This window comes from Stigmatopora argus, chromosome 12 (genome assembly GCF_051989625.1).
Source record: "Stigmatopora argus isolate UIUO_Sarg chromosome 12, RoL_Sarg_1.0, whole genome shotgun sequence".
NCBI lineage: Eukaryota > Metazoa > Chordata > Actinopteri > Syngnathiformes > Syngnathidae > Stigmatopora > Stigmatopora argus.
In genome coordinates, this window is record NC_135398.1 from 13,910,330 (window position 1) to 13,922,428 (window position 12,099).

A 12,099-nucleotide genomic window follows, 5' to 3' on the forward strand; every position below is an offset into this window, starting at 1 on the left:
ACTACCCTTCATTGCACCGGTTTGCTTTGGACCCATTGTTTTTCCCTTAATTCTGCGCTGACTAACGCAGAAAAAAACACGGAAAAAATGTAATGCTCCGCCCAGTGCTCGTAGATATCTTTGCACGAGGAAGATGCGGCGAGAAAGACAGTGCGCTGAAATCATAAGCAGCCTCTCGCGTCTCGGCCACCTCGATGTCTCGTATGCTCACATTTCAAAATTTGTCTCGTATCTCAAGGCGAATATTTGCTCGGAATTTTACTCGTATCTCAAATTCCTCATATGTTGGGCAACTCGTATGTCAAGGTATTACTGTAATTGAAACACCAATGTTGAGGTTGTTGGTAGCTAACACTGCATGTCGTTGTTACTAGTGACCAACAATTCAGGTGTGACACCTTTTGGACAGTGTGGGGCCTGGGTGAAAGAGCCCGAAGGGGGCTATTTTACCTCACCCAACTACCCAGAGAAATACCCACCAGAGAGGGAATGTGTCTACATTATAGAAGGTGAAGGTTCAAACATGAATCCTTCTATTTTCCTTTACTAAAACGCTCCTTCTCCCCCAGCTTCCCCTCGCCAGTGCATCGACTTGTTTTTTGACGAAAAGTATTCCATTGAACCTTCTTGGGAGTGCAAGTTTGATCACATCGAGGTCCGCGATGGGCCCTTTGGCTTCTCACACATCATTGGACGCTACTGTGGGCAAGAAAGTCCTATGTATGTTCGGTCCAGTGGGAGGTATTTGTACATTAAGTTTGTGGCTGATGGAGAGTTGGAAGCTATGGGGTTCGCAGCCCGGTACAACTTCACACAAGGTGAGTACTGCATTTAACAGGCTTTGATATTCACTTGGACATTTTTGAATCTTCCATTGATCAAAATATTCAAAGAACACATGGATGTTCAATTGTTATTCATAAGTAGAAAAAAGTTTTGAAACTGTCTTTATAATCATATCACAGTTAGTTCTGCACTCAATTGTGGCACTATAATTCTTAAATGACCACACACGTTGACTCATCTCCTCCCAATAGTCCATACAAACCTACTGAAAACCGTGACCGGACATTTGGTCGCCGGACGTTTGGTCGCCGGACGTTTGGTCGCCGGACGTTTGGTCGCCCGGACGTTTGGTCGCCCGGACATTTGGTCGCCGGACGTTTGGTCGCCCGGGTGAATATAATTTTGAGAGCTGGTTTCAACAGTAGACATTTAGATATTAAACTCTCTCTCTCATGAATATAATTGTGAGAGCTGGTTTCAACAGTAAACTCTCTGTGATGTTGTCAAACGTCTTGCGACCAAACGTCCGGCAACCAAACGTCCGGCGACCAAATGTCCGGCGACCAAACGTCCGAGTACCCTGAAAACAAAGTGAAAGCAGTCATGCCAGGCAAACAATATCCACGGACTCCACACTTGAGCAAGTCGTTGTAGCATTAAAGCATTAAAAGTTGATTAATTCAACAATAACATTACTCTGCCTAAATCCTGCAATTATAGGCACACTGCATAAAATGGCTGTAGAAGTATATGATCCTTGCCACAACTTCATAAAACCATATTAGTAATCTGAAATATGACTTTGAAAAATAAATCATAAAATAAAATCAGGATTTTTTTGTGTGAAAAGTGTCAAAAGTGAAAATTTAGGCAACATCTATTAAGATCATTTATGAAACACCAATTCAATCTTTTAATCAGAAGTGATTCAATGTTAGTTTAAATATTATACAATTCTAAGCACTTAATTCTCTTTGTTGGCATTCAATCAGCAGTCAATTAACTTTCTGTGACTTTGACACAGAAGGTTGTTACAATGTAATCTGTTATCCTTTCTTTAATAATATCGCACAGCCCCCTCTTGCATGCAAATGTGACTTCCTGCATTTCTACATTTTCAGTCTCTTACCATTTTGTAATGGAGTTTCAGCAACTCTCCATACTATGAAATCATAAAGAGCCCTTCTTGTTGTATTGTTAGTTACATGCTTCAAAACATGCAGATGATAAAAGCCTAGGAAATACACATACGCAAGCACACACACAGTTAATGAAAGCTTGTCTTCAGGGGAATACAGCTTGTCAGCACTGAGCCAAAGCAACAGCTTAAGCTGGACTCACGATGAGGCTTTATTAACAGAAGATTTTATAGGCCATCAACAATGATGACAGTCAAGGATTAATCTGGCTCCTTCTGTTTGTCTAACCTTATTTTAGTAGAAAATAACCTCTACCTTAATATTGTTATTGTAGATTTTCTATTTCATATTTTTTCATTTACATTAAAACCTTTAAGATTAAAGCTCAACATGCAATACACTGAATGGGTAACCACCTTACATATTTCTCCTTACTCTTTCCTATTTCACATTTGTTATTTAAATGTTTTTCCGTGAGCATTTGTTGTTCAATGCTCTGACTTTATATCAATCGACACTACTTTTCTTTTTTTCCCTTTATTTGTCCTTTTGAGTTGTTTAGATATGGAAAACGATAACTATCACTGTCTTTAAAAGCCAAAGATGTTTAATGTGGCAACATGAGAGGTTGGTGTACTCCTGTTGTGGTTCTTTGTATTGGGGAATTTTTTTTAAACTGCTTATTGCCAGACATGATGAGCAAGAGACATACATGTATAAGCCGCACCCTTAAAATTGCCTTTAAATTGTTGAATTTTACAATTTCTCGCATATAAGCCGCCCCCCTGATTCACAATTTCACCTCCGTATTCATGGTTTTAATAGGGAGTACAAATGTGTTACTTTGAAGGGAAAATCTCAAGAAAAATCATCGCACATGGTATTTCTGAGATACTGAATGAATCAAAACCACATAATTAGGGTCAATATCATAAGGAAGTTAGTAATTCATCCAGTAATGGTTGTTTTCTTACTGCGAAACAGAAAATAACCAACAAATAGTAAATGTTAATTTGCCGATATCTACTGGGGAAAAAGAGTATAGCAACGCTGTAAGTCTTGTGTGCATATAAGCTGTAGCCTTGATTCAGTCATCATTTTTTTATTACAAATACGGCATATATGGGAGAAAATACGGTAAAAGGCATGTTTTAAAACGAGAATTTATTATGAACAGAATATGTTTCTTCCATCATGCTTGGTTTTATTGGATTGCTAAAACTGTTTTTTGTCACCTTATACTGGCTACGTAATGTAGGTAGCTTTGCACATTGATGACCTTACCAAGGAGACGCCATGCGAGAACCCGAACCACTCCACTTTTAATGGTACTCGGACGTTTGGTCGCCGGACGTTTGGTCACCGGACATTTGGTCGCCCGGACGTTTGGTCGCCTGGATGTTTGGTCGCCGGACGTTTGGTCGCCGGACGTTTGACAACATGACAGAGAGTTTACTGTTGAAACCAGCTCTCAAAATTATATTCATGAGAGAGAGTTTAATATCTAAATATCTACTGTTGAAACCAGCTCTCAAAATTATATTCATGAGAGAGAGAGTTTAATATCTAAATATCTACTGTTGAAACCAGCTCTCAAAATTATATTCACCCGGGCGACCAAACGTCCGGCGACCAAACGTCCGGGCGACCAAACGTCCGGCGACCAAACGTCCGGCGACCCAACGTCCGGCGACCAAACGTCCGGCGACCAAACGTCCGGCGACCAAACGTCCGGCGACCAAACGTCCGGCGACCAAACGTCCGGTCACGACTTTTAATTATGCGCCATAAATAATTACTTGCATTCCATGAATTAGTTTTACAGCTGATATTGGACAGTTTTTTTTTAAAGGGATTTTTCCCAATTGTAGCTTTTCCTTTATTTAATTTCTTTGCCTTGTCTCAAGTTTTCTGTGATTGATTGGCGACCAGTCCAAGGTATAGATACTAAAACCTGTTTCTCACCAGAAGTCAAGTACAATAGATTCCAAGTACCTACCCACCTGGCAAGCAATAGATACTATATGGATCAATCTCTTGAGTTGCAGTAGATACATTGAGAAGCAATGTTTGATTTTTTCTCCAATTGACTGGCCACCAATTCAGCATGTGCCTCCCCTGGTGCCCATAGTTAGCTGGGATAGGCTAGAGCACCCCCGTTTCACTTTTAAGAACAAGTGGTTTGGAAAATAAATGACTCAATGTTTACTCGTCAAATTTTAGTAAACTGAATCTGAACAGAAAGTGCACAGTGGAATAGATTCCATTGCCCCCCCGAAAAAAACTCAAATAACACACGAGTGTAATGCTGAAGGTTTTCAAGCATTTACATATTTAGGGGGAACTTTAGTGTTTAAACTTTATAGTGGATGTCCCACCGCAGGAAATGAAACACACACACGAAAAAAACACACACAAATGCCAACTTCCGTACAGAGGAATGAATGTGAATAATCTGTCCAAGCCTTAAGTAGAAACGGGTAAGAAACATGAGAGGATTAATAAGAACTAAGTTGGTAAATCTGGATTTATAATCCACCTAGCAAGTAGATTCATCAGCACAGCACAAAGGTTTCGGATGTAATATCTAGCCATGCGTTGTCAGGATTTCAGGGAACCTTAAATGAGGGCATCCTGAAGGAATAACAATTTCACATTTACGCTTGGTTGTATAAATCTGACAGGTATTCCAATTTTTGTTGTGTTTTATGTTATATACTGTATGTCTGGGATGATGAGTTCTTTTCACATACAGCAAAGACTTTGTCGCCCTAAACTAGATCACTTCATCTCCATAACATAATATATACAGCTTACATTTGATTGAATTTCAGAATGCAACATCAAAATTGGTATAGTATTAAGTTTTGATCATGTTACATTTTTTTGCTATGAGATTTACACAGGATTTATGGTCAGGAAGTAGTACAGACACCAGTGTCATTCTAATTATGACTTTATCCATTTTGGTACTTGAATGATATGGGGCACACATTGTGGTCTCTACCCATATGCATTTCTACTTAACATGCAATGGTAATTTTATTTCTTTAAATTGTTGATTGTATTTGCTTCTAATCTAGAAGTATCTATTAATTCATTCATTTTTTGAACCGCCTATCGTCATAAGGGTCTTAGTGGTGCTGGATCCTGTCCCAGCTAACTACGGGCACTAGATGGGGGACACCCTGAATGGGTGGTCAGCCATTCACGAGGATATGGACAACCCTTCACGCTTCATTCCTAGGGGCAATTTAAAGTGTTCAACCAGCCTACTCCGCATGATGTTGGAGGAAACCGGAGTACACGGAGAAAACCCACGCAAGCCCAGGGAGAAAATGCAAAGTCCACCTGTGTGGAGTTTGCATGTTCTCCTGGGATAGGCTCCAGCACCACCCACGAGCCTAGTGAGGATAAAGCGGTTCAGAAAATGAATGAATGAATGAAAATTTAATAATAAAATACATTTTTAATTTTGATATTCAAAGCTGGCCATCATTGGCTTTGCCGTTCTGATTCACGTAAAATGAACAAAAAATATTGTTAATGTTTTTAATGCATCTTCATTTATTCTTCTAGATCCTGAGTTTCACGATTTGGGAGAATTGCCAGCATTGCCATGTGGGTATTATTATAATTTTGTTGCATATTTTGGGAAGAAAAAAATGCACACTCTGAAGTGAATTGAACATTAGGAACATAAGTGTCAAATATTAAAGCACTCAAAACCAGTCAACACCAGAGCAAATATGTCTTTTCAATTATCAGTGCTTTCAAGTCAGGGAATGTTTACAGTGACAAAATTGTCCTCACATTTAAGAAAAATACTACTCTCCACAGTTTGTGAGTTTGAGCTGAGTGGTCCAGAAGGCTTCGTGGAATCGTTTCAGATAACCAAGGAAAAAAAGGCCCTACTGACGGAGGCTGTGGACTGCAGGTGGTATATCCGGGCCCCACCAAAAGCTAAGGTCCGTGAAATTATAACAATCTAGCAGGTTGTTCTGAACCTGGTTTCTTGATAACTGTGACCCTCTCTCTTGTGGTTAAGTGATAAGGATATTGGAAGGAGGTGGGGGGTCCAACAAAGTTGTTGTTTTAATTTTTCATCCTATCCTATCAGGGGTCACCACAACTAATTACTCTCAAGATGTGAAAATTTTTATTTTCTTGAGCAAACATTTGACTAAACATTATTGTTTGTTGTTATCGTTTTTGTGTTATCACTAATCAAAACAAAAAAATATCAGTTATTATTGTATTCATAGAATAAGATTAAGAATAAGAATAAATATAAGACTTTTTTTTAACCTAGGTCTACAATGTCTTGTGTGTCTTGTGTCTGTCTTGCTACTGCAACCAAGAAATTTCCCAAATACGGGATGAAATAAAGTTCTAACCTAACCTAAACAGAAACACATTAATCTTCATTGAGCTCTATATATTAATATTCCTATAATTTTGGGCATTTTATTTGCATTGCGGTATAAAACTTGAGGATGTATAAGGATTTAGTTCAAATTTTAATCTTCCTATTCACAGATCTACATGCGCTTTCTGGAGTATGAGATGCACAACTCCAATGAGTGCAAGCGCAACTTTGTTGCCATTTATGATGGCAACAGTTCAGTGGAGTATTTGAAGAACAAATTCTGCTCCACGGTTGCCAATGACGTCATGCTTACATCCTCTTTGGGAGTGGTAAGATTGTGGGCAGATGAGGGAAGCAGGAAAAGCAAATTCAAGATCCTGTTTACAACCTTCCTTGACCGTGAGTTGACTTCTTTTAGAATGTGTCTTGACATTTTCTCTTGGCCGGGTTAAAAAAACAACTATATTTTATTTGGCAGGTTCAAAGGTAAAACTTAGATCAGTTTTGCTTTCCACACTCAAAATTTACTCAAAAGAGCAGTCAAAGCAAAATGTGTCCCACATTGTTACCACTAATAGACCTATTGCCAAAATACATGTTCATTCATGTCATAGAAAAAATACAGTAGTTTCGTATCTCCAGAACGTTCTTGATCTCAAGACCAGTCAAAACCTTATTTTGAGGGTCTCAGCTCAATCCCAATGCCTAAAAGTCTTTGTCTTCGACTGGCTGAGATGGCGCACAAGGGATTTTCTGGCAATATCAGTGTCTAAACTTCTTTAATTTTATCTTAAGGATAAACACTTGGTAAAATAAAACAAATAGTACGTTCAAATTTTACGTGTTCACCATTCAGGCAGACTTATAAATGACTCCAACCTCAAGAAAATGAATAAATAATGAGTATAATTCATTCATTTTCCTTGTCGGGGTCGCAGGGGTTGAATAAATGTATATATATATATATATATATATATATATATATATATATATATATATATATATATATATAAAGGCCCTACTGACGGAGGCTTTATATATCTGCACGGGGGGTGCTGGAGCCTATCCCAGCTGACTCCAGGCCAGAGACGGGGGACCAGTCGGTGGCCAGCCGATCACAGGGGACAAGGAAACTGGCAACCATGCACACTCACACCCATACCTAGGGGCAATATATATATATATATATATATATATATATATATATATATATATATATATATATATATATATATATATATATATATATATATATATATATATATATATATTGCCCCTAGGTATGGGTGTGAGTGTGCATGGTTGCCAGTTTCCTTGTCCCCTGTGATCGGCTGGCCACCGACTGGTCCCCCGTCTCTGGCCTGGAGTCAGCTGGGAACAAGGAAACTGGCAACCATGCACACTCACACCCATACCTAGGGGCAATATATATATATATATATATATATATATATATATATATATATATATATATATATATATATATATATATATATATATATATATATATATATATATATATTGCCCCTAGGTATGGGTGTGAGTGTGCATGGTTGCCAGTTTCCTTGTCGTCTCTGGCCTGGAGTCAGCTGGGATAGGCTCCAGCACCCCCCGTGACCCTAGTGAGAATAAAGTGGTTCAGAGGTTCAGAAAATGAGAGAGAGAGAGACTTCTTGTCCCAGGTGTCTTCGGGTGAAAGGCAAACTACACCCTAAACTGGTCGCCAGTTAGTTGTAGGGCACACATAGAGACAGACAACCATTCACATCCACCGCAGTGAATTGTGAATTGAACCCATGCAGCTTGCAGCCAAAAGAACCACTGCACCATGGGGTGGACCCTATATATAGTATGTTGGATTTGTCTTGGTTTTCCTCAATCGCAACTCCCAAAGGTCTGGGTTTCAGTGAGTTCTGGTTTCGAGAAAGTGTTGGTCTAGATAGTATTATCTTGAGCATAAGGCTACTATACATAATACAGTAAAAATATATAACTCCTAAATGTTTAGGAGCAATGCTGCAGTTATCTACCACTTATGGACAATTTCTAGGTGTGGTGTTACGTCCTTGGGAGATGTCATGGCGAGGTAGGAGGGATTAGGACCCAATCGCAGGGAAGCAGGTGAGGACGAGGCAAATTGTGCTCATAACCAAAACTTTAATAACTTAGGAGGGACCTTACAAAATAACAAGGACTTGTGAAACGAAACATGAAACCAAACCGGACTAGGGAAAAGACGTAGAATCGAGGAGCAAGGTAGCGTGGATGCATGGTAAGGGAATTTAGGCAGACGATCCGACAATGACATTAAACTCAGTGGGGTTTAAATAGACACATCAGGGACTCATTTCGAATCACGCGCAGCTGCGCGAACACAATGGCAAGGCAGGAGGGACAAACGAGAGTCGGGAAAAACAATAGCAGGCTTCTCCTAACATGTGGCCAAGTTGTGGAGGGTATTGAGCAGGGATGGGCAAACCGGTCCTCGAGGGCCGCTGTGGGTGCAGGTTTTTGTTCCAACCAATATAGCACAGACAGTTTAACCAATGAGATTTCTGCAGAAAACAAGAAGCACCTGACATCAGTCCACTGATTGCACTTGTAGGACACCAGATTGGTGAAAAGGTGCCCTCTCAATGGGTTGGAATGAAAACCTGCACCCACTGCGGCCCTTTGTAGAAGAGTTTGCCCACCCCTGGTATTGAGTGTCCTCTTTGGTGGCTTTCGAATTTCGTCTAGTCCTGATGCTGCCATCAAGATGATGGTTTGACAAGGTGGTTTACTGTCAAGTGTTAATCAAACAAAGATGTCTGTACCTCCAAATATATAGGCTAGTCTTTAGTTGGAAAGGGGTTATGAGTTTCTAGTTGGGCGACCTTCCTCAATCGGAAAGCATGGCAATATAAAATATGTGGATGGTATTAACTTGTTTTCCCTAGTTGTCAAAACGGACAAGTATATCTGAACTATATGGCGTTTTATTTCCAGCTCCATGTGAAGGAGACACATTCTTTTGCCATAGCAACATGTGCATCAACCATACGCTGGTCTGCAATGGCATCCAGAACTGTGTCTATCCATGGGATGAGAATCCTTGCAAAGGTAAACTGAATTTATTGTGTTTTCACCAAATTTGAGGCTGAAGAAAAGATCATTATATTCTGTATTGTCTGTCACACTAGAGAAACGGAAACCAAGCATTTTGGATTCTTTGGATAACACTAATATCACTATTATTGCTGTGACCTGCGGCCTGGTTGTCATCCTGCTCATCATCTCCGTCATCATTCAGATCAAACAGCCTCGCAAGAAGTACATTATCCGCAGGTTAATTCATTTTGCAATTATCTTATAATGAAGTTTAAGTTATTTTATTATTTGGAATTGGATGAAATATAACAAACACTTTTTTTACTGTATCGTTTCAGAGTATGCAAGATCTTGTTAAGGTTATTAAAATTCTAGCCAAACTACAGTGCAACATTGTTGCCATTTTGTTTTGTATGAAATGATACAGAGCCATAGTAGGGAATGGGGAATTGTTTAAGAAATTCTTGTTTGCATATTGTTCCCGTGAGTCACTCATTGTGAATGTTACAAGAATGAAGTAAGAAAACATTTTTTTATTATATCCACAGAGATGATTTCGATCCCGCCCTACTTCAATCAGGGCTAGAGCCTCCTCACTATGAGCTCTGCACTTTACGACATGTCCCTTCAGGTGACCTAACTGATGCCGCGATGGGTGATGAATTCGACAAGTCCCACAAGCTACGTCGATCCTCCTCCAAATGCATTCGTGACCACCATTGTGGATCACAGCAGGGAAGTATGCACGACATTGTCCAAGGTAGCCGCGGCAACCTCAATATGAGAGAGGCCAGTATTGACCATGATAGTGGGGCACTTGTGCCACAGCTACCTGCAGGAATAGTAAGCCAGCAGTCACCACGGTTCTCCCACCACATGACTCCAGTCGGTCAGAGGAACATCTTTGTGATGAAGCACAGCTATTCTCAAGATGAGGCTGATGGATACAGAGAGGATGATATTGATGATTTGATGATGGATGCTGGTCCAACTACCAGTAGACGCCACGGACACCACCAACAATTCCATCATGGACTTCCAGGGCTTGACCACACTGTTCACCGTACATTGTCTAATGACTTCTAATATGAAAATAAGACAACGTAATTTACTTTGATTTCTGCAAAAAAAAAATCATATTGTAATTAGTTTCTTGGTGGTGAGACGGAGTTCGACACAGATGCAGGAAATCAGTTGGGAGTGCGGGTGCACTAATGTAAGGTTTTAATACCGATAGACACTTTACAAAGTAAAACAATCCAAATAAAAACCTAATAACACAAAGAAATAAACTGACTCGGAAAAACACAGAGGGAAGACGCACACCATATAACACCGTAACTTCCGACAAAACAATACTCCCACACCGGTAGACAAAGACACACGTTTTAAATACGTAGACAATGGATTAGCAAGACAATTAGAGACACCTGGATCACACGACAGAAGGTGAGCAGGAAAGACATAGCAGGTAAAAGTATGGTTAATTTCATGGACAAGACACACACAAGGGAAAACACCCAAACTACTAAACCCCAAGAAAATGCGACAGATGGTTTGTTTCAAATTAAAAAATATTAAAAATGGGTATTAATAGATATTAGTGTTGTGAGTTATATTCATCTAATTTAGTTGTAATATTGTTATAACATTGAAACAACCAAAATCCATATTAATTTATGTTACTTTTACATTCATTCATTTTCCGTACTGCTTATCCTTACACGGGTTGCGGGGGGTGCTGTAGCCTATGCAGACAACTATGGGCACCAAGCAAGGGACACCGTAAATTGGTGGCCAGCCAATCGCAGGGCACAAGGATACCGACAACCATTCATGCTCACAATCAGCCCTAGGGCAATTTAGTGTTCAACAAGCCTACCGTGCATGTTTTGGGAAAGAGGAAGAAAACCAGAGTACCCGGAAAAAAACCACAAAGTGAGGACCGACCTGGGATCGAACCCTAGACCCCAGAACTGTGTGGCCGACACGCTAACCACTCGCTCCACCGGGCCGCCAACCCAACCCTCCATATGTTACTTAATTAAGTTAATTTTGTAAATTGAATAATCAACTGCACTTCTTTGAATAGAACAACATATTATTTTAACTTTGTGATCCCCTCCATGATCCACCCTTTTTCTTTCATTGTTCATTATCACATATTTCATAATAATCAATAAATACATACGTACATCAGCACATGTATTTTTTGGGGTGTTTTTTGCCAAATGGGTTGCAATGTAAAAGGACAGGAAAGAGGTAATTTTAGTGGATAAGACTGGTTGATTTATTGAGGGTTTGAAGGAAGAAAAAAGATGATTGAAATACAATGAATTAAGCTGGGATATAATATTAGTTGTAATTAAGCAGAGAATAAAGGAAAGGGGAATGGAGAATGGAGTTTGATTGCAAAAATCAGATGGAATGCCAATAGATGACCTAAATTTTGTTACTCACCTCATCTCATCTCATTTTCTGAACTGCTTTATCCTCACTAGGGTCGCGGGGGGTGCTGGAGCCGATCCCAGCTGACTCCGGGGCAATTTAGAGTGCCCAATCAGCTTACCATGCATGTTTTTGGAATGTGGGAGGAAACCGGAGTACCAAGAGGAAACCCACGCAGGCCCGGCTGGGGAGAACATGCAAACACCACACAGGTGGACCAACCTGGACTTGAACCTAGGACCCCAGAGCTGTGAAGCCGATGCGCTA

The 12,099-nt window shown here is 39.9% G+C and overlaps 1 protein-coding gene across 4 annotated transcripts in view; it reads left to right on the plus strand.

The window, feature by feature from the left end:
- Positions 1 to 11,583, plus strand: part of LOC144085980 (neuropilin and tolloid-like protein 1) — a 13,453-nt gene extending 1,870 nt beyond the window's left edge. For 3 of the 4 annotated variants that reach the window (XM_077615687.1, XM_077615689.1, XM_077615688.1), the window contains 8 exons: positions 375 to 509; positions 570 to 818; positions 5,505 to 5,546; positions 5,766 to 5,893; positions 6,465 to 6,693; positions 9,283 to 9,396; positions 9,477 to 9,621; positions 9,933 to 11,583. In XM_077615687.1, coding sequence (XP_077471813.1) covers positions 375 to 509; positions 570 to 818; positions 5,505 to 5,546; positions 5,766 to 5,893; positions 6,465 to 6,693; positions 9,283 to 9,396; positions 9,477 to 9,621; positions 9,933 to 10,470 — 1,580 coding nt within the window. In that variant the 3' untranslated portion in view covers positions 10,471 to 11,583. The remainder of the gene's footprint in view (positions 1 to 374; positions 510 to 569; positions 819 to 5,504; positions 5,547 to 5,765; positions 5,894 to 6,464; positions 6,694 to 9,282; positions 9,397 to 9,476; positions 9,622 to 9,932) is intronic. The other variant, XM_077615690.1, reaches the window with a different exon arrangement.
- Positions 11,584 to 12,099: the final 516 nt, after the last annotated feature.